The sequence below is a fragment of the Xyrauchen texanus genome, chromosome 25, assembly GCF_025860055.1.
Source record: "Xyrauchen texanus isolate HMW12.3.18 chromosome 25, RBS_HiC_50CHRs, whole genome shotgun sequence".
Taxonomy (NCBI): domain Eukaryota; kingdom Metazoa; phylum Chordata; class Actinopteri; order Cypriniformes; family Catostomidae; genus Xyrauchen; species Xyrauchen texanus.
In genome coordinates this window covers 12,270,770-12,298,471 of record NC_068300.1, presented here as the reverse complement: position 1 = coordinate 12,298,471, position 27,702 = coordinate 12,270,770, and the positions used below count along the sequence as shown (strand labels likewise).

Sequence of the window (27,702 nt, the reverse complement as noted above, 5' to 3'; positions counted from 1 at the left end):
GGGAAGTAGTTTAGTTCCACTGACAACAGCAACATGTGACGTACGGAGACAGAATACATAGGGGCCTATATATGATCAATGGAATTTATGCCTAATTTATTCCGCCCGCTCGGAAAGCGTCGACTCGCCGAAATGGATTCGGACATTTAAAGTTTTGTTTGTTTGTTTGTGTATTTTTTTTTACGAGGGTTGAATAGTTCGTGTACAACGTTGGGCGAGTGGGTTGCTTCGGATGAAAGAGCGTTTCGGGTTTAGTTTTTTATATATATACATGTATATAAATTATTTAGTTTTCTGTCTAAAATGAGGAAGCCGCAGTATAAACGCTTTTAGGATTCTTCTTGCGACAAATGCCCTTCTCGACCTCCGTCGCCGGTCGAGAGTCGGGCATCGTCCGCTGTAGGAGAATCAGAATGAAAAAGCCGAAAGTGGGTCGGATGTTTCTGGCGACATGCGTCGGATCGTTTTTCATTCTCATCTTGTACATCCAGAACATCTCAAGATCAGGTGAGTATTACCAACAAACTTCTTTAAACGTACAAATGTAACCCTTGTTTCCATGATCTTAGTATATATTACTCTTTTGGGCAGGAAAGTCAAATTATGTCGTTTTGAAATGCTTTTCCCTCTGGAAAGACCAACTAAACTAGCTTAAGCTGAGATGGTTTTAGCTGGTCTCCCAGCCTGACCAGCTGAAAAGTGCTAAAACCCCTTCTAAAACCAGCCTGGGCAACCAAATAAGGGTGTTTTTTGCTGTTTGTTGTTTAGTGAAATTTAGATTGGAGTTTGAGGACAAAACCTAATGTTCATAAGCAATAAAACTAAACAAAATGCTTTTTTATTATTATTTTTTAACTGCAAGTTATTTTAATCAGTACAAATAAAAAAAAAAAAAAAAAAGAGAAATTGTTTAGATAACTTTTCACAAGCCAACTGCAGGTTTGCAGAGCAGGCTGTTTTTTTTTTTTTTTTTTAACAACACATGGCCACATCCTAATTCTTGCAGTGAAAACGTCTAGCTAGGTAATGAAAATGCATGTTTCGTCATGTGGTTCCTCTGAGTTCTGGATATCCTAAATGTCTGGGGTCAGTGTTTACCATCAAGGATCAAGGCTACTCAGTGTTGTTTTGCAACATTCTGGCCTGGTGACTGAAAGGTTGTAGAGACATGAACTATCACCCTTGTGCCATTGATTAAGGCTCTCCTCAGGTTGCAAAAGAAGTGTACTGTATGTCACTTTGGGTAAAAGTGCAAGATTACTCTGTAATAATTCACAGTTGTCCCGAGTAAAAATGAAGGCAGACAGAATTCAGTAATCTTCAAAAGCAGTGGTTCTAAATAGGTTTTGCTTCCCAACCCAGATATTACATTGAATATCAAGCGGCGACCAAACACCAAAGTTGCCTACATTTTTATATCATACACAAGTAAACAAAAGACTTCTTTAAAATTAAAAATATAAATGTGTTAACTTTGCTCACAACACATGGTGGTCATCACAAAACATGTTTATCGTTGCTACAAGTGAATCCTTCATTCATTTTAGTCTGTCTTATTTGTTTTACCTTGCCTAGATTTGTTCACAGATTTCACGAATACGGGCATATCATGCCACCTGTCTATGTCAGGATCTGCCTAATTTCTCTTATCTTCTACCCGGTGACAGATGAATTTGTAAAAAATACCACTGAGTTTGATTGGACGCACACAGCATGTCATCTCAACAACAAAAGTTATGGGAAGTGCTGATGATTTGTTGATTCTATTTACTTAATAGTATGGTATTTGCATTTTGATATTTGCTTTTAGCATGGGATTTTCCCTGCAGTCAGAACAACCCACCACTTTTAAACCACCATTTTAAAGGTCTGTTTAAAACTGCTTCTAGCTAAGTTAGATCATTGAATGACAAAGAGGAATTGAAATCCCTGAAAATGTGTTAGCACTCCTATTTGACAAGCTTAGGTAAAGTAGATAGAGTTTGGCAACACAGTCCAAAGTGGCTATGCATGCCACGTAACAGCAGTTCCTCTGAGATATTAAAAAGGGCATCAGACTGTCCTCTGAGTGCACATGTGGACTTCAGCCTGTTAAGAACAGCGAGGGAACAAAAAAAGGCTGTTCAAACCTGCTGGGAACAAAGCAGAGAGAGAGAAAAACTGCCCCATGAATGTTTGGAAAGCCCCCACTGGGAGACTCTGGGTCATTCCAAAACCTTTTAAACCCTTCCTCTGATGCCCGCGAATACCTCGGGAGGGACAGATCACTTTGAATGAGGATAGTGTGAGATGGAGGCATGAGATTAGAGAAGAAGGGGGGAATGAAAGGTCAGTGGCTTTTGCTTTACCCCAGAGTTATGGGACAGGCCTCAGAAATTACTTGCATTCATGACCGTGTACGAGGGTGAACCTGTGCTGCCTATGACAGTAATGAATGAAAACCACCTGGACAAGATCAGTGGAAGCATAAAGTTGTGATTCATGTAAGTTAATTTATTGGAGACCATATACAGTGGGCCCTAAAAAGTATTTGGAAGCACTTAGGATCAACGAGTTTACTGGCGCGTTTGCTGCGTTGCCCGATCTGCATAATTCCTTTAGTGAATTTGGCGCTAAACCAGTGTGCGCAAATTTTACTAATTCGCCACTCAAGCCTGGCTTCAGTCTCACGTGAAGCGTGCCCACTTATAGATTCGCAGCGCTGCACGCATGGATATTTACATATAACAATGTACATGATATAGCTAAATCTCTATCGGTTAACGCTTTATATCACAGTGTATTTTGCAGTGTATAATGTAACCTTTCTGTTCACTTCAATCCATCTTTAACTCACAAAAAACAAACTCTACATAAAGCTGCATATTGCCAATTATCTTCACGATAAGAAATGCACAGTGACAATTATTATGATTCAATAAGTTGCGAGCATCACGTTATAATCTAGCTGCATTAAGTGTGCACACTCGAGGGACAAGCCTCCCTGTGACAAAGTGTGCCTCAGACGGGTGCTTCAATCACTCCTCCTTAGATCGGGACACTTTGCGCAACCCATAGAAGAGGTGCTGACTGCACAGCAGTTTCGGAGTTTGTAGTTATTTACATGATCTGCTTCTGGATTATTTGAACTTTAATAAAGCTATAACACATTAAATATAACTGCATTAAAGCTGTAACGCCAGGGTGTTTCCTTTAAAGACGCTTGTCACGCAAGTTTTGCTTCAGCGGCGCAGCAGCTCCATCTCTACTTATTCCACAACGAGAGTGCTTCTGTATTTACTTATTTTGTATTTTTGCATTATAATTCCCTCATACATTTTTATACATAAAGTGAAGCTGTTTGGAAAGTTTAGATTGCATCTGGACTGTGAGATGCGTATTTCTTTCTCTCCTCAGTCAGGCGCAATCGGCAGTGCTGCTCTCGCGCATCATCATTACAGTTTAATATGATTTCTAACGACTATTGGACATGAACATTTTTATTTTCAATGTTGTTGATAACGTCGACTAATCGTTTCAGCCCTAATCCCAGATGTGTATGACTTACTTTCTTCTAAAGAACACAAACAATAATTTTTTAACTAAATCTTAGCTCTGTAGGTCCATACATGCAAGAGTTTAGTGATCAGGCCTTAGAAGCTCCAAAAAGGAGATTAAGTCAGCATAAAAGTAATCCATACAACTCCAGTGTTAATCAGTGCCTTCTGAAGCAATACAGTTGATTTGGGGTGAGAACAGAATTAAATATTACTCGTTTTTCACTTTACATCTTGCCATTGCAGTCTTTAGGCATGATCATGATTTCAAGCTTGATTACACTTCCTAGTGCTTGACGCATGCGCAGAGTGAGCTTGAAAGACTGCAATGGCAAGAGGTACAGTGGAAAAGGAGTAATGTTTTGGTCTGTTCTCACCCAAAACCAACTTGATCACATCTATTGGAGTTTTATGGATTACTTTTATGCTGACTTAATCTCATTTTTGGAGCTTCAAAGGGCTGATCATCCTTCACTTGTGTTGTATGGACCTACAGAGCTGAGATTTTTTTCTAAAAATCATCATTTGTGTTCTTTAGAAGAAAGTAAGCCATACACATCTGGGATGGCATGAGGTGGGGTGAGTAAATGTGAACTAACCCTTTAAAGAAAGTTGTACAATCACACGTTCTTAAAGCAATTGCCACTTGGTTTAATATGTTGCTATTTAATACAAATACATAAGTGTGTCAAAATAATTTTTGGTGATTTGCTAAATCTGGATGTTTCTTCAACTTCAGGCAATTTCTTATCCTGTGGGTTGATGTTTTTATAAAACAAACAGATTTCATTTTTTTGTTTGTTTTTGTTATATGACATGGTTACAAGTACACTGACTTGGATAACATTCTTGGTACTTTTGAAATGCCTTTTATTTACAGATTGTACTGTTTTAGTAATTTCCCAGACCCAGGCTTTTAAAATACAAATGATTACATGTTTAAACTGATAATCTAAACAAAGTGTGAAATAAACCATTTAGATATGTATTGTGTAAATATTATTTCCATCAATTAAAAACCCAATTTTCCAAAATCAAGTTGGCAAAAGTGTCAGTGAAAAGCATGCTTGAGATGAGTATTTTTATTAGGTGTTCGTTCCAATCAAGCTGTAATTTTTCCAAATTATGCTAAAAGTGTGAAAATATTATTGTGTGTATTTAGGATGCATAAAATGTTATCTATGAAATTGGCTATAGCAAAACAAAGGAGTCTGCCATTTTTGTTTTTCTCCCATCAGCGTTATTTCCTCCACTAAATTCTATTAAACGCAATACAGAATTTAAGATATGGTTGAAATGACATGACATGAAAAAAATGATAACTCTCTAGTGATTCATGTACATGCACTGTTTATTTAAAAAAAAAAAAAAAAAATCAATAGTAAGAGTGTTTAACGAGACATTACTTTAAAGAAGTCCACAGTGCTAAAAGTGCCTGAAGCTGAAGAAACACCCATCTCTGTGTGTGCATATGAGGTTATGAATACTTTCTAGTGCATTAAAGACTTTGTAACGAAAAGAGGGCCTAAAAGTGATAGCCAATCTCTTTTTTCTTTCTTTCAATTTTGTAAACAACACCTAAATTCTCTTTCTCTTTGCCCAGAAGACACAATAGACTTGAGCCAAGTTCAGGGAATACAAAGTGTTTTGGTGAAAGTTTTCTTACACAGCCAAGATTGTACAGCTAGCCAGAATTTAGACAGCCCTTTTTTACAAATTAAATGAGTAATCCACTTCCCCTGTCTCGATTTGGCCCCTGCTCTTGCCTAGACTTGTTAGTGTAGTGAGTAGAACTTTATGGTACAGTCTGCTCAAAATATTTCAGGATGTGACCCGTGAAAATGCTGCTGCCAGAGGCAAACAGCTTGTGTATTACAAAAATTCCATTTGTTTTTTCTTACGATGTACTTTAACCAGATGTTTTAACACATGCATTTGTGAAGATGGTGCAACTGATATGTGGGATTTAAAATGCTTTTGAATTTATCTTTCTCTTTTCTCATTGGTTCTATCACAGAGAGAAATTTACAAAACAAGTAATGCAGTGGTGAAACATATGAATATTAGGTGCTGATGATGTCAAATATGAGCACTCAATGTTAAAAATAACAAAAAACAAACTGCTGGATCGCCACTTATTATAACACACACACACACACACACACACACACACAAATGAAATGGAAACTAAGAACTGGAGATGTTTGATCCTGTGCATTAGACACTTACCTGATGAAAGCTATTTCAATAAGTGGGGACAAAATTGGTAAATGCAAAAAGTGGTCCCACCGGTAAATGGGATATGCACATACGCTAGGGATGCCGCAGTGTGAGTTTTTATGGTTAGATTACCTTCAGAGAAAAATGTAGCGGTTAACCAGTTTTACAATCATTTGCAAATTAGTACTGATACAAAAAATGCGTATCACAATTGTACGTCTTACTGGACATATTTCTGAGATTCGCTAAGGGCAGCCCTATAATAAGAAAACTGGCAAGAGACTATAAAGAAAATAAAAATACTGTCCAAAACACCTTACAAATAAACCTGTGTGACTATGCATAATAACAGGTACATTGCTTACAGCAGGCAATCTAAAGTCCGATAATGATGAAAATTGACATTTAATGTTGAAATGTGTTAATATACACAAGCAATGCTTTGAAAAGTTGCGTCTTAAATCATACTCATTAAAGTTTACTTGCTGAGTAACAACACGCAATGCACAGTATGCTGTAAGCATGCTTAAACATTATAAGCAAATAATTATTAAACTTGTTTGTTGTTGTATGGCTAGTGGAGCATCCTGTCCCATTTGTAGGATGTGTACCTTTCTATGACTTCTGTCTGCATGTTTTACACTCCTTGTGTTCAGTCAGTCATTTAAATGCTCCCAAACAGCTGTTTTTTTTTTTTGTTTTTTTTTTGAGTCTGGTAGATCGAATTCCTCTGTTATATTTTGTAATTTGTGTGTAGACCGAGTTTCAGTTAAGTTTAAAAAGTTCATGTTCAGCCCATGACACCTGGCCATCAAGTACCACGCGGCCACCATCCATAACCATAGCAACAGCTCCAGTACCCACACATGCATAAGGGTTTTTCACATTTAGTCTTTCAAAATCTTCTTATACTATTCCCATACATCCCTAACAAACGCTTGATGGAGACTTGTTCGGAAACCAGATGTTTCACTTTCTTTTACACATCAGGCCTTTTAACATTAATATCATGGTTATGCATACACTCTGGGTGGGGTAAGGTGTTACATTTTGTGGTTGGGTTTAGGGATGACGTTTGGGTTTGGAGTTAAAGTTACAAAAATGCAGTCTTGGATGATCACGGAACAAACAGCATGTTGGGAACTACAAGGATAAGAGGGAAGTGAGTATCACTGGTAGGTGTATAACTCGTACTATTTCAAATGAACTTGTGTGAATTGATACGAATCCGCCGCCTGGTACTATTGTGACAAATTCTTGTGACATCGGATTGAATCTTGGAAGCAATTTCCCGTTTCTTTCTGTTGACATGCTTCTTTTTACTTCAAGCGAACAACAATAAAACTTGGAATGCAAAAGATGAGGTACAACCAATACATATTTAGTGGTTTGTCCATGAGAAACATATGAAACTCTTTCCTTTTCTGTACGTGCCTAGTGAGTCAGAGCAGAGATTAGATGCTCAACTGGACCATAAGTAAGCTTTTGTCAAAGGCCCTTGGACCATTTCCAGTAAAGTTGAGGGTCATTGCTTAGCTCTCGGCTGCATTAGAGTCACATCTGCTGACTAAACAAAACGTTGGTCAATTTGGAGCTAAGGTCCCAAATAGGGCTGCGTGATTATAGCAAAAGTCTTGCATTTGATATTGTAATTGTGATATAATAATGTCGGTTAAAATATTCAATTACTGTGACGTCACAAAGCAACCGTGTGGAGTAGCAGATTTCAATGGTGGATACGAGCTGTGCTCCAGTTACTTTTAAGTGTCTTTTAAGCATTTTATTGTATTGTATTTTATATTTTAATAATGTTTGTTAAGGTAAGGCAAATAACAAATATTTAAAATGGATATCTATCGTATAGAATAACTAAAATGATTGCTAAATTACTGTTTACATTATTAGTCCACGTACAGTAAATAATATGGCATATTCAATATTCAAACTTATAACAGCCGATTTAAATCGACTAAGTTACTCAGTAAGTCCTGTAGTGACGAGACAGGGGACCATTCACCATCCATATATTGCACATGGAAATCGAGCAACAGGACAGACTCTCCCATTACAATGACTGATGTCACTCACTGCAGGTTTACACTGTTTGAGACCTGTATTTCGATGCAAGCTCACGACGCGCCACACAATGTTCTGCACACTCACGGATACCTAACCGCTACAAAAACACGTTGTAAATGGAAATCATTGATGCAACAGGAGCCGACTTAAATTGAACGCTGTAATCGTCAGTTTTCACGATTACATAATCCTGGCAGCCGTAATCGCGATTCGTTTATCGATTAATTGTGCTGCCCTAGTACCAAATCTTATGATGACTCGGTCCTTTATGAAGATTCTGTTCCTTTTTATAGAAATGGATTTTGCAAGTATCCCAGCTAGAGATGCGTCTTGACGGTCGACTAGTCGTCCAACAACCGTCTCGTTGATCAGTCAATACACTCGTTGATCAGTCAATACGTTTATATGTGCATTTATAATTGAGCTACAGTGGGTTTTTGTGTTTGATTTATTTTTTTTATTTTCCTATTAAAATTCGGGTTGGGTTAGGGGTTAAAACATAGGAACAATCCAAATTACACTGGGCCTCCATGAAACTTTCGTAAATATATGAGTAAATTGCGAGTAAAATGGACCTTCCCGAAAACGTTCTGCCAGATTCACAAACACTTTGTACTCTGGTTCAGTTCACAGCACATCGCCAGCATCATTTGTGAAACTTCTAGAGTAAATCATGATGGGAACAGTGATATACTTGCTATTAATTTCTCTGAAGATTCTTCCAGTTGCATGTCTGAAGAAGACATTTGACCGAAACGCTGTTAGATATTAAAGATTTGCTAGCTTAATGACAGTGTTCAGGATTTTTCTATTTTTTCCACCGTTGTATTGCACCTACCTACAGTGTATCTATTTATGTTTAACACAATTAGCATTAACATTACATTATCTACTGAACACGATTTACTGTTGCCTATACAAAATGAGCTCATATCAAATAAAAAACCTGTCCATCCAGTCACAATAGTGGGCATTATTACTTTCTAGATAAATCAAGCACTTCTGCTGAAAAGAGTTTTGGTGGAAAAAAAATTATAATTTGGAAAAAATTAATTCAAGCAGTAAAATGTTTTTAGGCTAGTATAGGCTATGGTTTAAAATTAAAATGAAGCTTTTTTTACTACTTAATATTTTGTTTGAGGTTCATTTTGCTAATTTAATAATTGGTTAATTTTTTAATTACTTTTAATTTCACTTCTATCAAAACGTAGTCATGGCAGTTTGCCTGAAAGAACACGGATGTTCAGATGTCTTACGCATGATTTATATGTGGTCAGGTGCAAATTTCGTTCATACCAACTAACATTTTGAAAACCCGACAACTTTCATGAATCCAAGAATTTACGTCAGACCGGCTTTTTTTCCATTTTGTTGCACAGCGTCTAGTTGTTTTTAAACGCAACAATGCGTCTTGTAAACACTCCTTAAGAAAAATGTCTGCTGGGGTCAGTTTAACCCGAAACCATCCTAATTATACAGGGCTTAGTTAAGTCCGATTCGTCGACTAGTCGTTGAGGCAACTCACTGGCTTGTTGCTTTTAAAAAATATGTAGTTTTCTATCATATTGCATTCAGAGTCCCAGCATGTTTTTGTTCTTATCTGATAAAGGCTACTAGTGTGGCTGCTGAATGTGCAGCAAAGTTTTATTGCTTATCTTAACATCAGTTACTGCTTCTCGTGTGTGCAGAGGTAAGATTGCTGACTTCCTCTCACATCGCACGTTTTGCTTGTCTAGTTTGACAGCGGCCTCCCATTAAATCTTGCCAGTCAAGCATAGTTTCACTGAGCTCCCTTATAGTTTGCTCCGATAAAACTGTGCAGTTAAGGGTAAATCTAAAATTATTGTAATACATCATGATTAGGGGGATTTTTGGACCCCGTGATATGATTAACATAAATAAATGTAAAGAACTTCGTAAGAGTTTACTTTTGAACAAATTTAAGTCATGGGCAAACATGCTCCAATAGAAATACTGTTCCCTCTTAAAAACAAAGATATTATTATTTATATAAAAATAAATGATTATTGAAATATACAACTTTTTTATTATTATGATTATTATTATAAAACAGTACCATATTTATGTAATATTTTCGAAACTTGCATGCGGCTTAGCTATTATATCAACTAAAGTATATTCTATGACTGCAAGCAAATACGAACGCATTCTCCGCACTGCTCAAGCCCAACGTATACTTCGATTTGAATGCGAACGCTCGGTGTCTACGTGCAGTCGAAAGTGAGCCTGTTAAAGTATACTCCATATGACGGTTGGCACAAGTGTGCTATGACTGCTACAAGACACCGGACTATTTGTTTTCAGTAGTTTATACCCATAAAGATGTCTTTTTATATTCCTTCAGATTAGAGTTATACAAATGGAGGTATGTCCTGACCTCCTCCTACACACCATCCACTGTTGTAGTTTTTACCTTCATCTCCTGATGTTTACCAGTGATCTTCTAGCGCTTCTTTGTGACAGCAATGGTTCAAATGTGAGTGTTGCCACCTTGTGGACCCACTAATTAGTTCAAATAATTCCAGGAAAAAAATGGGGCTGCAGGCGTTCAGTTCTCGAGCACTCCACTGATGATGAGATTTGCGTCACACATCTGACCGAAGTATACTTTGGGTTTTTAGATACTGTTTTATTACAGTCAGCAAGAGGCCCATGCACCGGTGATATGCACAAATGTTCATGTTCCGATCAGTAACACGGACAACCGAAGTATACTTTTGTCCTTTAACACCTCAAAGAACAGAGCTGCACACTTAAAGCAAGCACAGTGAGCAGCGTGTTCAGACTATTTATTTATTCAAATCGCAGCCTTTGTGGTTTGATAATCTCTCTACGTCATATCACGATATTCTATTTAAATGAATCGTTCAGCTCTAGTCTTGATTGTAGCATTTATATGCTACAGTCTCTTCGTTGGCTGCCTGTCCATTACAGAATTGATTTTAAGCCGCTACTGTTTTTAAATCGTTAAATGGGCTGGTGCCGATCCATCTCTGTGACCTCCTGCACATACATAAGAATTCTAGGTCATTTGGGTCCTCTGATCAGATGATTTTGACCATTCCCAGGTCCCGGTTAAAGCTAAGAGGTGATTGTGCTTTTGCAGTCGCTGCCCTGAAGCTTTGGGACAGTTTGCTCCTGCACATAAGAACAGCTCCTGCTTTAATCAATTTTTAAATCTCAATTAAAAACACATTTTCTCTATACATTTGTTTTGTAGGGCATTTCTGCTAGAAAAAGTCTACATCAATCATTAACCCCTTGTTTTTGGGGTAAACCACCCAGTACACACTAATGCATGAGTTTTGAAGAGAGACCTGCATTTAAAGGTATTGTCCACATTATGAAAATTCTGTCATCATTAGATAACCCTATTGTTGTTCTAAACCTGAAAGACTTTTCTTTGGAACACAAAGATGACGTTCAGTAGTGTTTTGTTTTTTTCCATACAATGAAAGTGAATTGTGACATTGGGTTCCTCCATGGAACCCAATGTGTCCTTTTGGGTTCCATGGAGGAAAGAAAGTCATATGGGTTTGGAACAACATGGTGGTGAGTAAATGGTGACCGAATTTTCATTTTTGCGTGAACCATTCCTTTAATGTCCTCTTGCGCAATATATTCACAGATTGAAATGTAAACTTCCTGCGAATCCATTTTCTGTTTCATGTGTTTGGTATAACATCATCAGCCATTGCTAGTTTTGTCCAGACATTATATTACCCATAAAGTGACATAACTCTGGGAGCTGGACCGCTCTACAGCTCCAACTTTCCCAACGGTCCTGTTTTATATTTTATGAGGAACAGCATGCAAGATGCTTTTGATTTATTGTGCTTGTGAAAGGGAAGGGCACTGGGCAGCACTTCACTAACTCTTTTGGTCTTTTTTGTCTCGCTTCAGGCATCCCAGGCCCAATGAAACTGGACTCATACTGGAGATGTAGTTTAAAGGGGAAGTGTGTGATTTCTTCACCTCTAGCAGAACAAACAAACCTATTGTCCTGCCCAAAACTCATGCCATTAGTTAAAATAGTATTGTTATGTCAGGCTGGTCAGAATGCTCAAACAAACAGAGTAATGTTTTGATAGGAGTCACAGTGTTAAACTTTTCAGGATAAATAAACTACTCATTGCTTACTTCTAGTTGTCTTAACCTATTAACCTGGGATGTGAGAGTTTTAAAAAAAAATCATTTAAAAAAAATTTTTCTCACTTTTAGGATTGAAAAATGAGAGAACGCTAAATAGGAAAAAAATAAAAATAGGGAGAACTTCCATCCTAAAATGGAATTTGGGAATTTGGGATGAACAGTCAAGGCTCTGTGTTAGTCAGGGATAGAGTGACACCCTCAAACGGAGTCTCTGTGGAAAAAGCAAGAGAGCAGCCCGGCTTTTCTTCACTTCCTTATATCATATTACAGCCTGCCATACAGTTCTAAATCTGTCTCTCACTCTTCTCAAAATGTCATCTATAGTTATGAGAGTAAAGTTCATGCCATGAATGAATACTGTATAGTACAACCTGCTGTGCCACTGTGAGTGGATGTAACTCTATCCAAATATCTGATTAAGGACATTTCTCATTCTGCAATGGGTTTTGCTTTATGGCACATTCAGATGCACATGGGAGTTCTGCTTCTAGTTTTCTTAGGCCAGAAAGGAAAATGATTTCTATAGTAAGATTACTTATTCCCTTTAAACAGTTCACCGAAGGACACAACACGGCAATATGCCAATGAATTAAAAAAACAACAACAAGGTAAAAACTAAAGGAGAATTTTTGAGACATTCATTACCAGTCCAGCATAAATGGTGATTAAGGACAGTAATTCAATTTATTAATTCTCAATCCTGTTTTTAAAGGAATATTCCAGGTTCAAGATGAGTTAAGTTCAATCGACAGCTTTTGTGGCATAATGGTACCAACAACAAATAAAGCCTGTTATATCCAATTTTTACAGTAGGGGTGGGTGGTAGACACGATAAACCGGTAGAAATGTAACAACCGGTATACATTTTGGATTATCGTCTATATCGCGGTTACGCAAAATCGCCACCGCGTGGCAAGACATGTGCACCTCATTCTATTCACGTAAAATGTAACGGCTTCACATGAACAGGGTTTTTAAGGCACTGGTAATATTACGGTGACCATCCAAGCCAAATTTGGGGCCAGCTAAGCAAATTAAATGACCATTCATCTCACGTTCTTAATGTGCTTCACATCTGACATGCACAGCTGTGTTGCACGTGACTGAATCATGCAAGTATGCACAAATCCAGTGGGCTTCCCATTCATGCTCCACAGACAGGAGAGTGCAGAGTGGGATCATTTGCACTACTTGATTCAGGTACTCTATTGCGACAAAAAGCCACAAAACATACGTGACCCATTTGAATACTACGGAGTTGTTTACTAAGTGCTATCGAGGAAGTCAAATGTCTAGAAATCCCAAAATTCGAACCACCACTGACGAGGGAAACGGACACAACACTTTTTATATATATATATTTTTTTTTTTACTTGTAGTTCTTTTGTTGCATTGCTTTGAAAAGACCTCGAGTTTCTTGTGGAATATTTATAATTCTAAAAATAATACTACTCATAAACATCAGACTGAAATTTGGTATAATGTGAAATTTTACATTGTGGGATTTTGATTTAAAAACAAATTGATATATTTTTATTTTATTTAATTTATTTACTTGAGCTATGTTTGTCAAGTTTCAAATAAAGATAAAATGATATAAGAGGAAGTAGTTTTCATTTATAAATTGAATTCACTGACTGGATTATAGAAACATAGGCATTACAATACAGTTATTTAATATATAAACCACCTTTATATATATATATTTTATTTTTTTTCTCCAAAAAAGTATAGTTATATATAACTATATTGATCTATATATCGTTATCGTAATCAAAAATTATTCATATCATTATAGAAGATTTTGGTCAAATCGTCGACCCCTAATATTAACATTGTGATGTCATTTTGGGTGCAAATCCAGCCTCCTTTTCAAATATGATATTGTGCTTTGGCATGTTTTTGTATTTATTTATGATGATTTTAATATTTGTAATAAGATTGTTTGTTTGTTTGTTTGTTTGTTTGTTTGTTTCTCAGACCAAAAATCTGTTTCTTTAATTGTATGTCTTTTCACAACTGCCATAGCATCTCATAGCACCCAGAATTACTTATTGACACATGCAGATATAGAGTAAATGAAATATTCTGATACAGTGGATATTCTGAGTAAGGTCTTTATATGACTAAACATTTCTGATTAATACTAACATGTGTTACTGATCTTATTTGGATTTCTACTCATCCGAATGTTGGCTTAATTGGAATATTGCCTCATAATCGGGCTCAAGTGCTTCCTGGTACAAAAAGTTTGCTGAAACTGTCCTATAGTGGACATTTTGGATTGATTCATGAATTATGCACACAAAATTCACTATGTCCTTTTCATCTCCTTTTTTACGGGAGCTTCCATACCCACTGGATTCTGGTAATTGCTGCTTGCAGTTATATTTTATAATGTGGTTTTCCAGTAAAGCTTTTTGGATAAATGAGTAGGAGTCGAGAGTGTTTGACGTGTAGTATGTAATATCCTACACATGTTAACTTTTACATATAGTCTGACAGCTTGTTAAAATGCCCTTAGCTAATTTTAACCTTGTTTGCTTCACTTATGACTGATCTACTAATTGTGATGGGTTTAATGACACATACAACACTTTTCTACCTCAAGGCTTCCAGTAAGTGCAAGCTCTCATGCATACGTTTCCATAGATTTTTCAGCATTTCCTGGTAACCTCTTATGTCATTAGAGAATCTTTATCAGCAGAGGTTTAAAAAATACTGCAAAATTAAACTCATGAAAGTATGGATGCTCTGTCAAAATTGTACTCCCTTAAAAGTCAAAGTATCTGGCCAAAAAATACTTGAGTGAAACGTAAGTGTTTTCATTTGCTTTTACTTAAAGGAATGGTTCACCCAAAAATGAAAATTCTCTCATCATTTATGCCATCCCAGATATCTCAGCTCTGTAGGTCCATACAGTGCAAGTGAATGGTGGCCAGAAATGTGAAGGTCCAAAAAGCACATAAAGGCATGATAAAAGTAATCCAAACGACTCCAGTGGTTTAATCCATATCTTCAGAAGCGATATGATAGGTGTGGGTTATAAACATCAATATTAAGTAATTTTTTACTATAATTATACACTTTCACTTCCACATTCTTCTGTTGTTTTTGATGATTCAAATGCTTCATGCATATCGCCACCTACTGGGCAGGGAGGAGAATTTATAGGAAAAAGGACACATAGATCTATTTCTCACCCACACCTATAATATTGCTTCTGAAGACATGGATTAAACCACTGTGGTCTATGGATTGCTTCTATGCTGCCTTTTATATGCTTTTGGACCTTCAAAGTTCTGACCACCATTCACTTGTATTGTATGGAGTGGTGGTGGTGGTGTAGTGGGCTAAAGCACAGAAAGTGGAAGCAGAAGATTGCCTGTTCGATCCCTTGGCTGTAGGGACCCCCATTGTGTCCTTGACAAGGCACTTAACTCCAGGGTGGATTGTCCCTGTAATAAGTGCAATGTAAGTCTTTTTGGATAAAAGCATCTGCCAAATGCATAAATGTACAATGTAAATGTATGGATCAACAGAGCTGAGATATTCTTCTAAAATCTTGGCGTGGGATCTTGGGATGGCATGAGGGATTGATGAGTAAATGATGAGAGATTAAAAATGTTTGTTGAGCTATCTTTAAGGATTCATTCACCCAAAAGGCAAACACAAGAAAAAGTCATATGGGTTTGGAACAACAGTACTATACTAAAGAGTGAGATAAGGTTGACAGAATTTTCCTTTTTGGGTGAGCTATTTCTTTAAGCATAGAAAAGAGGTACAAATACTCAAGTACTATGTCCCTGGTGATCCCCAAAGCTGTTACCTTAGTCATTGGAATATCGCAGCCTAATTGTTTAGACTGTAGTCATGAGAACACCTGCTGAGAAGACAATTGAGTCAATAAATCATTTAATTTCGTGAGTAAAACAAAACTCTCAAGCCACAGTGCAGAACAAAGACTCTCTCCACATGAGGCCGAGCAGAATTCGATTAGTTAAGTGAGCAGTTGCAGGACGGCAGGAGGGCTTCCTGCCCATTACCTTGCAAACTTTTGATTAAAGCCCGCTGATTCATGCATTGTGCTTTGTAAACCCTCACAAGCCAACATAAATGGCCACAAGCCTGTGATGCATTCCAGCAAATAACCTTTGTTGACTTGAGGTACCTCACTCTGAGTGCATACTAACAAGGTTAAAAAAGGGGCCTCATTGTTGTCCACCTTTGGAATCTGTTTAGTGCTCTTTGTCAAGCTAGTCGTTTAGGATTGTTTCGAGGAACTTATTTAGTTGTATTTTCTGCCTGGCGTTGATTCTCTGGTGGTAACTCTGTTCTGTAGCAATCCGATAAGTGTCATAAGAGGAAGTTTGTTGTCATTCAGATCGTTCTGTGGTTGTGAATCAGGCAGCCTCTAACAGTCTCTTCCGCTTTAAGACTTCCTTTTACAAATGATTTTCATCTGATAATGAGTGTCATAGGAAAGAAGTTTGTGATGACAGCACTGATATATTTATACCTAAAAATTATCTCAGATTTAATCACACTACAGTTTATTTTAATGTCAGGGTAATTCATGATGAAGTTGCTGTAGCCTGTACACAGAAAAAACAGATGAACATTCTGGAAAAAATGTACACTTTAGTCAAGTGGTTACCAATTTTTTTATTTTTGTCAGCTGAACCCTGATGTCATAAATTATTTACTTGGAAGGACCTCCTGATACTTTAAATAATGTTAAGTAATTACTTATTTTGATATGGAATTTTTATTTTATTTTTTAAAGGTTTTAATTACAAGTTATGCCTTTTTATTTTTTAAAAAATTATACTATTTATCCAATTTAATTCAGCATTGACATTACTATCACAATCTCTTGAATTCCTGGTTTTAGTATACTCTTTACCATAATGTTTTTTTTATTTTTTTATGACATTAGTTAACTACATTACTTAAAGCTACACTATGTAACTTGGTCCTCTAGTGGTTAAAGAATAAAACTGCATGTGGCTTGCAGAAGAACATTGTTTTGGTAATGATGTAAGTTGTCCTTCAGATCTGCGTGGATGAATGTGGTTCGAAGCACCGGTGTACACATGGATACAGGACATCTTATAAGAGCGAATGGACAAATAAGTAACGAAAGAAAGGAAAAGATGGATATTCGAAAACATGTCATCTGAGCAGATAAGTGCTATATCTTATGCTGTTTTTTTTACTTATTGGAATCATTGATGTTTTGAAATGGTTACAAAATGTAGGCAACGTTTGTTAGAATTAGACATAACGATTGCTAGTCTGATGAGGTCAAGCGTTGTAAATTTTTTATAACTGCAGGATATTCTGGCCAAATAGACCATGTTAGTAACTCATTTATAGATTGTCATGGTTACCAACCAGTGGTCAACATTATTTCAAGACTAACATGTCCTTGGCAAGCCTAGGACTAAAGAATTTATTTATATAAATTATTGCCATTATAAAGAAAAGTACACATGAGTGCTAGCAAGTGAAAAGTTCTGCACCGATTACAGTATTGTGTGTGTGTGTGTGTGAGCGTGTATTTATCACTTTGTGGGTACCAAATGTCCCCATAAGGATAGTAAAACCCGAAATCTTTGACCTTGTGGGGACCTTTTGTCGGTCCCCATGAGGAAAACAGCTTATAAAATCACACTAAATTATGTTTTTTGAAAATGTAAAAATGCAGAAAGTTTTGCTTGCACGCACGGACGAATGATGTATGTAATTTCCTGCAAAATCCGTCCCGACAGCTCTAAAATATAAATCATTATTATAGGTTTAACGAAATTTATTTGAGTAAAGACATGGTTTGGAAGACATATTTTTGTTGCACTCTCTCATAAATAACATTTAATTTTTTAACAACAAAGTTGCATATTGTAGCTTTTAATATTAACTAATTTTATTTTCATAAATTAACATTGACCAATATTAATAAATGCTTTGATTAAAAAAAAAAAAGCGTTCATGTTCTTATTGCATTAAATTTTTAACTCATAGAATTTTATTGCAAAGTTTAACCAAAATATATACAAAGTATATAGTGTACTGAATATGGGCCATTGACAAATAAGGTTGCCTGAGGTTATAAAAATTAGAAATCTCATCAAAATCTAGTTTTAAACACAGGTGTCAAGTTTGTAGATATGTAACCTTTGTGTCCAATTTAGTTTCATTAATTTTTTTAAAACATTTATAGCAGTTTCTCAATAATTGTTGTTTAATGACTTTAAAAAAAGGTATTGTGTGCAACCATCAAGTGAAAGGTATTACACGAGTGTGTACTCAACTTAATTTCAAACACATTTTTCAAGGTAAAAATTTATTTTCTATCATGAATTTTTGCATGAATATCATGATGTTTTTTCAGGGTTACTCCATATGACCAGAACAAAATGTGCCTTAAAAAAAACCCAAAAATTGTCATTTTTATGTAACCACTCTCAGTCTATGTCTAAAGGGTCCTCTCTGGTTTACTTTTTTCTTAACACATAAACAACAAAATGATTTCCTACATGTTGGTTGCACCACCTGAATTTGATTTTGTGGACAAAAGTTTTAAAAAATGTAAATGTTTTAAAACAAACGTTTCACTGCTTATTTTCTGTAAGAAATATTATTAAAAGATTATTCTGCACTAGTCTTGCCGACATTTCTTTTTTCAAGAATTTCAGCTTTTAATGAGACCAGATGTCTCTGGACGGTTACACCACATGACATCTTTGACTTTAAGCTTCAGAAGAAATATCAATTTCCTGTCATTCTCGATAGCTCTGTAGCTGATTTGTCAAGGTAACCATTCCAAAAATAAAGATTTTTTTGTTTGTTGTGAAAGTGATTCATCTACATATGTGTGAAGCTGCATTAGTTTAACTTTTGCTGTCTGATATTCACTTCATATTTATCTGTCCATTTGAAATATGTATGTATATGAAAGGCTGGAGAAGACATCAGTGCCCACTCCTATAGCACAGATTTAGGTCTGTATATGTACTCAACCCCCTCCCCATTTCCTTCTCCAGCCATGTCGTTATATTATCCATTACACATACTTATCTTTGTTTTACTCTTCTTTTTTTTAATCATGGTTGTTCACTCCCCTACTCTCTCTTTTCAGTGTTCAGACTTGCTAGCTTGCACACTTTTCTCTCTCTCTCAGCAGTTTATTGTATCCATTTGACTTAGCTGGCACATGTGCAAAACCAATCACTTACGTTCGCCGACAAGCAAGGGCCCCAACGGAGATGTGCTTAGAGGCTGAGCGAGCGGGTGGGTGTGTGTGTATATATATGTGTGTAATGGGTGGGAAGGGTATTAAGGGGGAAAATGACTTGGACAGAGAAGAACAGACTGTTCCTATAGAGAATGCAAATGTGTTGGAGGAATTTTATAGCAGATCAGTGAGGTGAGTAGAAGGCAGGATTTGTGGACGAGCCGGCAGGTCCCCCATATGCTCGGAGTTAACAACTCTAATCTTTTATCGCTCAATAACATGATCGTCCAGACCGAGCGCTTTGAACTATGCTCCCAATACACAAGAACATAAGACTCTTAACCCCAAAGAAACACAGAAAACTGAGTTTTCTTAAGTACATTTTCTAAAGTGTAAGAGTGAGAGGTGAAAAACTTGTCACCATGATGCCAGAATGTTGTCATAATAGTGCGCTTTAATAAAAAACATGATTGTAAATTGCACCTTAAATAATAAAAAAAATAAGTAAATTATATTTATATTAAGACGCCCAGGGAGCAAACCTAAGGCAACTGTGGCAAGGAACACAAAACTCCATAAGATGTTGGTTAATGGAGAAAAGTAACCTTGGGGGAAACCAGGCCCACTGTGGGGGCTAGTTTCCCCTCTGGCTAAACAACATGTATATAATGCCAATATTAGTTATTTATGTGTAGTACAAGTCATGATTTAAAGTTAGTAAACCAAGTAAGTTTCCGTTTCCACTCTTCCGTTCTGCTTCTGCCCGCTTACAGGCAGAAACTGAAACCGGAAGCACCCACCCTCAGACCAATCAGACTCTGCGCTACAAGACTGTTTTGATCACGCGGACTGGGAGATGTTCTGGTCCACCTCTGATGACGACATCGAGGTTTACGCTGATTGCGTAACGTGTTTCATCAGGAAGTGCGTAGAGGACGTTGTTCTGACCAAAACGGATCTACCCCAACCAGAAACCATGGGTTAATAGCGATGTTCGCGCGGCACTTAATGCGCGACCTCCGCTTTTAATTCCAAGAACGCGGAGGAGCATAAACAAGCCAGTTATGTCACTCCGCAAAACTATCAGAGCAGCAAAACACCAGTACAGGCATAAGATTGAAGAACAGTTCACCACCACCGACTCTAGAAGCAGAATTAACATCGTGGACTACAAAGGGAATTAACATCATGGACTACAAAGTGAATATAAACTCTGTCGTGATCACAGCTGCATCTCTCCCGGATGAGCTAAATACCTTTTATGCTTGTTTCGAGGGAAATAACACCGCATTCGCGGAGAGAGCACTCGCGGCCGATGCTTCAGAGGTTGGTTCACTCTCCGTCTCTGTTGTGGATGTAACGCGATCCTTCCGACGGGTGAACGTTCGTAAAGCGAAGGGTCCAGACGGCATTCCGGGACATGTCATCAGGGCGTGCGCGAACCAACTGGCTGGTGATTTTACGGACCTTTTCAACCTGTTCCCCTCCTTGTCTGTAGTCCCCACATGCTTCAAAACATCCACCATTGTGCCCGTACCAAAGCAATCAAAAATCACTTGCTTAAATGACTGGCGTCCTGTTGCTCTGACCCCCATCATCAGCAAATGCTTTGAGAGGTTAATCAGAGATCACATCTGCTCTGTGCTGCCCACCTCACTGGACCCATTGCAGTTTGCTTACCCACAACAACCACTCCACTGATGATGCCATTGCATCTACAGTACAATACACACTGCTCTCTCCCATCTGGAAAAAAGGAACACATATGTGAGAATGCTGTTTGTAGACTACAGCTCAGCATTCAACACCATAGTGCCCTCTAAGCTTGATGTGAAGCTCTGGGCCTAAACAGCTCACTATGCAGCTGGATGCTGGACTTCCTGTCAGGCAGACGTCAGGTGGTCAGAATGGGCAGCAACATCTCCTCACAGACCCTCAACACTGGAGCCCCACAGGGCTGTGTTCTCAGCCCATTTCTGTATTCCCTTTACACACATGACTGTGTGGAAACACATAAATCCAATGTCATCATTAAGTTAGCTGATGATACGACGTGGTAGGTCTGATCACTGACAATGATGAAACAGCCTACAGAGAGAGGAGGTGCACACTCTGACACGCTGGTGTCAGGAGCACAACCTCTCCCTCAATCTCAGTAAAACCAAGGAACTTGCGGTGGACTTCAGGAAGAAAGACAGAGAACCATTAATGGAGAGAGTCAGCAGTTTCAAGTTCCTCTTTGTCCACATCACTGAGGAACTCACACGGTCTGTCCACACTGAGGCCGTTGTGAAGAAGGCTCACCAGCACCTCTTCTTCCTGAGACGGCTGAGGAAGTTTGGAATGAACCACCACATCCTCATACGGTTCTACACCAGCACTGTAGAGAGCATCCTGACTGGCTGCATCACCGCCTGGTACGGCAATAGCACCGCGCACAACTGCAAAGCCCTGCAAAGGGTGGTGCGAACTGCCTGACACATCATCGGAGGTGATGGCACACTTAGTCGTCATCACTTAGCAACACATAGTAGTGGGAGTTGGACATCAGGCAGGACCGGAGCTGGATTTGGCAGACTCTTGTAACCTCAGGCTATGTATCCTGAGGTTAAGACGGGGAAACAAAAAGAATAATATTAGCCTAATGCCATTTGCTTTAAAACAAGATAATAGATTATGAGAAGTGTTTCCGGTTCCTGCAGACCTAACTAATGCAGCATAACTATGAGCTGATGGATAAATTAGGTGTATGCCTGGCTGAATAGAGGAGTCTTTATTCTAGATTTAAACAGAGTGTATCCGAGTTTTGAACCATGTTCGGAAGACTATTCCATAGTTTAGGAGCCAAATAGGAAAAGGATCTTCCTTTTGTGGATTTTGATATTCAAGGTATTATTAACAGGCCAGAATTTTGCAATGTGATTGAATATAGCATGATACTTGGATGCATTTTTACTCGGACTCGAGCCTTTGAGACTTGGGAGTCCAGCCAAGTCCATGGCATTTGTGATTCATTAAAAAAAAAAAGATAAACCGAAATAAATGATTAAGTTGAATACACTCACAGGTTTTCAAAGTGTAATGTCATTAAATTTGTATTCATATATTTTTTGTAGAAAACGCTATACATGTTTTTCTAAAAATTATGAAACCAACATGGACAAACAAATCACATTTATATGAATTTGACACCTGCTTTAAACCATTTTTTTTTTTTATGATTTCTCATTTTATCATCTCGGACAGCAAGTTCGGGACCCTAATGAGATATCAAAAAGTTTTACTTTTAGAAATTTTATCATTCTGCTTTTAGTTATCAATTGCCATTTCTGATCCGTTGCATTTATGTTTTGTTTGTAGCTTCGAACAGCTTTCGAGTGGAAACAGTTTCCCAGTTAAATCAAGACGAAGTCCTTTGCAGACACTACAAGAAAATTACCAGGTGAGTATTTCATTGATTGAAAGACCTAGGAAAAGTGAAGATGGCAAAACTTTTGAAGATCATTTTGGAGTATGAATTGTTGGATGGTTAACAGAGGACAAAGTGCTTTCCACGGGCCCCTGGTGTTGAAGGGACAGTTTTTTTACAGCAAGGGATCTTGAATTGCTAAAAAAAACAACCTCTCATTCCAAAACCAGCTCACTTTACTCACCATTAGCTTACATTATCATAATTTAAGACACTCACAAACCAACTGACAAAACTAAATGAAATGCATCCCGTACTGAATTCACAGCACTAACCGTGAGGTCCATTTTATATTTACAAGTTTTTCGCGAAAAGCTTTTAGGCTGTCCAAAAATTGTAAACAATGCAGTATGTTGGAAAGGAACAAATGAGTCATTATGAAACTTTTCCAAGCCTTGTTTTCTTAAATTGCAAATAATTTTAAGGACAAAATTGATTAGGCTGGTGTTTCTGTGTAGGGTTTTAGATTTCAGGATGTTGTACTCCCCGTCTTAGTGAATTTTCCATGGCAGTACAGATACGTTGAGTTCAACATTGTCAAAGATGTGTGCTTTGTAGTCCTTATCCTGTTAGAATCAGACTCTAAAGCAAAAACCTAACAATGCAGTATTTTTAAAGGGATGGTTCACCCTAAAATGAAAATTCTCTCATCATTTACTCACTCTCATGCCATCCAGATGTAACTTTATTTCTTCTGCAGAATACAAATGAAGATTTTCTGGTGGCCAGAACTTTGAAGGTTTTAAAAAGCATATAAAGGCAGCTTAAAAGTAATCCAAATGACTCCAGTTGTTAAATCCATATCTTCAGAAGTGATATGATTTGAGTATTTAAGTCCTTTTTTATTATAAATCTTCACTTTAACTTAACATTTTTCTTCTTTTGTTTTTGGCGATTCACATTCTTTGTGCAGATCGCCACCTACTGGGCAGGGAGGATAATTTATAGGAAAAAAATATTAAATATTGTTCTGTTACACACGCGCACACATATTATATCACTTATATCACCACTGGAGTCATATTTATACTGACTTGTAAGTTCTGGCTACCTTCACTTGCATTGTAAGGACCTCAATTTTTAGATATTTTTTTAAAAAGCTTAATTTGTGTTCAGCAAAAGAAAGACCGTTATACACTTCTGGGATGGCATAAGGGTGAGTAAATGATGAGAGAATTATTTACTTATTTACTCCCCTTTTGCTAGACGTTCTTCCTTTGAATACAAATGGAGAGATTTTGTAGAATGTTCTGGCATTTAATGAAAACAGGCAGTGACCACCTATAATTTTTTGTTCCAGAGTAAAGAAGTTGAATGGGTTTGGAACAGCATGAAGGTGATTTAAATTACCAAATGTAAATTTTTTGTTAAATTATTGTTTTAAAGATCTCTGTGAAAAGTCTAGATAAGACCCTTCAAGTTTATCACTACAAGCTCATCAAATCCTTTGGGATTCTTTCCATTATCCTAGCCATCTGTTGATCATCCCTCAGGCAAAATGTTACTCTCACGTAGTTGTCATATGCCTCATGGTTTGACAAGAACTTCCCTCAAACAGAGCAACTGTCTTATTGCATAATGTCACACAAATACATGTGCCTGGATGTACTGCAGTTCCCATAACTGCACAGTTGTCAAAGCCTATATTTCTTTCTCAGCCACAAGTTCCTGTAGATTTCAGTTTCAACCACCCAAAAAAAGATTATCTGGACAAGGTCTGGGTTCTGCTGTTTGGTGTAGGGATGGGCATGGTCATTTTGTCTTCTTGAGTTCACAATGGATACATTTACAGAGTACAAAAGTATTTTTACACTGTTTTTTAAATTGTTGTTTTACAACCCCGTTTCCGGAAAAGTTGGCACAGTATGAAAAATGCTAATAAAAACAAAATTTTGTGATTTTGTAAATTTATATTCACACTTTGCTATATTGAAAGCACAACAACTACACATTATATTATGTTTTTCTTAGTGAATTTCATTGTTTTTTGACAATGTACAGTAATTCAGATGATTACAACCTGCTCCAAAAAAGTTGGGACAGTTGAGTTTTTCCACTGTGAAACATAATTTCATGTAATAACACTTATTAAGCATTTGGGCACTGAAGACACAAGTTTGTAAAGTTTAGAAAGTGGATTTCCCCCATTCATCCATTATGTAGGTCTTTAGCTGCACAAGTGTTCGGGGTCTTCATTGCCATTTAATGCACTTAATAATGCAACACACATTCTCAACTGGAGACCGGTCAGGACTGCAGGCAGGCCAATCTAGCACCCACACTCTCTGCTCACACAGCCATGCACTGGTAATCCGGGCAGTATGTGGTTTGAAGTTGTTCGCCTGGAAAATGCAGGGATGTCCTTGGAAAAGACGTGCTGGATGGCAGTATATGTTGCTGTAAAGTTTGTACATATCTGTCTGCATTCATGGTGTTCTCACAGATGTGTGAGTTACCCATGCCATGGGCACAGAAACACCCCTGGCCCATACAGACACTGGCTTTTGGACCTGATGCTAATAACAGCTTGGATGGTCCTTTTCCTCTTTGGCCCAGATAGCACAGTTACACTGTTCTACTTTCCTTCTAAGATGAGGCCGAGCCCAGAGAAGTCGGCAGCGCTTCTGGACCGTGTTGATGTAGGGCTTCTGCTTTGCACAGTAAAGTCTTAACTTGCATCTGTGGATGCAGCTGCAAATGGTGTTGACTAACAATGGTATACTAAAGTAATCCAAAGCCAATGTTCATGATATCCATTACAGATGAATGACGTTTTTTAAGACAGTGACGTCTTAGGGATCAGAGATCACGCGCATTCAGAAATAGTTTTCGTCTTGCCCTTTACACACCGAGATTTGACCAGATTCTTTGAATCTTTTAAGTATATTGTGCACTTTAGAAGGTGAAATGCCCCAAATCCTTCCTATTTGTCTTTGGGGAACATTGTTCTCAAAGTGCTGGATTATTTTCTGAAGCATCTGTTGGCAAATTGACAAGTCTTGAACGATCCTTGCTCTTGAAGTTCTAGGCTGTATTTGGAGGCTCCTTATACAGAATACAGTAGAATGGCACAATTGCCTCACCTGTTTAACATCTCCGGTTTCACATCGCCTTGTTGTTTTAACTCGTTAAATAGTTTTTAGTTCTAAATTGCCCCTGTCTCAACTTTGTTGGAGTGAGTTGCATTCAATTAATTTGAAATGACTGTACATTTTCAAAAAACAATGAAATTCACAAGGTAAAACATCATATAATGTGTAGTTGTAGTGCTTTCAATATAGCAAAGGATGAATATAATTTACAAATTGTTCATTTTTGTTTTTATTAGCATATTTTTATAATGATGCTTTTTCAGCATCTTGCGCCATGAGCATCGTACTTAAAAGATTTTGTGTCAAGTTCAATTTAAGGCACAGTCACACATACCTTTACATGGTGATGTAATGGGAATTCTCAATGGGAATCTGTGCAATCGTGAGTTTCGGGCGAAGAATTTATCTTGGTTCAAGTTTGATGAAATTTTACAGGTGAATTTGCCGCATTGACCAATGGGCAGTTGCATGGTTTGGCAGTGACCTCTGTCTGGGCTATGCTTTGTACACAGCTACACTGAATATCACAATGGACAAGGTATAAAGTGCAGCATTGAACAGAGGCTGCTTGACCATTTATATTTTTGTTGGTTTCACACACACTCAACATCTGCCCACGCCATCTTTGACCGCTTAATTTTATAGTGCGAAGGTATGTGTGACCATGCCTTTTTAGTTTTTTTTTTAATTAGTTATGTTCCATTGAGGAACTTTGCTCTGTCTACCATTTTTTTTAAATGAAGATGCATCGTTTTGATAAGGCAAATTGCTGTCTAATGAATTGGGTCGCAAGGTAAAAAAATAAATACGCCGTAAACAAATTCTAAATATTAGACAACTTTTAACACGTTTGTGTGTAGTTGTTTTCATGCTCGATCATTCTTGTGAGTACCCAGGTACCTGTGCCCATCCCTATTTAGTTTTTTATTCCATTGCATAATGCACTGGACTGTCATTCAAGGCAAGAATTGTTCAATGCTTGATATGTTCTTTTAACCTCCCCATCTTCACTTTGTTTTTCCTATACCACCACTTCATATCCTCCAGCTGGAGCAGTCTGCAGTGCAGGCCACTCTACAGGGCCGGCGCGAACTCCTGGAGGAAACTTGTCTCAAGCATACTCGTAAAAGACGTGTACTCAGCCCGGAAGATCTCCGACACCTCATAGTGGACGATAAACACAAGTTGCTGTACTGCTATGTTCCCAAAGTGGCATGCACCAACTGGAAGCGTGTGATGATGGTACTAACTGGTGAAGGTCGCTATCGCGAACCACTAGCTATTCCAGCCAACGAGGCCCACGTGGCGGGCAACCTACATTCACTCTCTGAGTATTCCAAGGCCGAGATCAACAAGCGCCTTCGCACATACTTAAAGTTTATCTTTGTTCGCGAGCCATTTGAGAGACTAGTTTCTGCCTACCGGAACAAGTTCACACGTAGCTACAACACAGCGTTCCATAAACGCTACGGAACCAAAATCATTCGCAGGCATCGGGAGGACCCCAAACCCGAAGCAATGGAAAAAGGCAACGATGTCTCTTTTGAGGAGTTTGTGTATTATTTAGTAGACCCCCAGACTCAGAGAGAAGAACCTTTTAATGAGCACTGGGAGAGGGTTCACTCGCTTTGCCACCCTTGCTTGATCCATTATGACGTGGTGGGCAAATACGAAACTCTAGAGCAGGATTCACGCTATATTCTAAAGCTAGCAGATGCTGATGGAGAGGTCAAATTTCCAGCCACCTCCAAGAGCACCAGGACCACAGGAGACATGGCCGCCAAGTTCTTCGACAACATCAGTCCGTTTTACCAGAAGAAACTCTTTAACCTCTACCGAATGGACTTCTTACTGTTTAACTACTCTGTGCCGGCATACTTGAAGTTGAGATGAGGG

General features: G+C 37.8%; 1 protein-coding gene across 1 annotated transcript; it reads left to right on the top strand.

The window, feature by feature from the left end:
• On the top strand, positions 1 to 27,702 carry LOC127618489 (carbohydrate sulfotransferase 11-like). The gene is made up of 3 exons (XM_052090966.1): positions 1 to 511; positions 22,606 to 22,687; positions 26,854 to 27,702. Exons 1-3 carry the CDS (start codon positions 351 to 353, stop codon positions 27,697 to 27,699), a joined length of 1,089 nt encoding a protein of 362 aa, XP_051946926.1. The 5' UTR covers positions 1 to 350; the 3' UTR covers positions 27,700 to 27,702.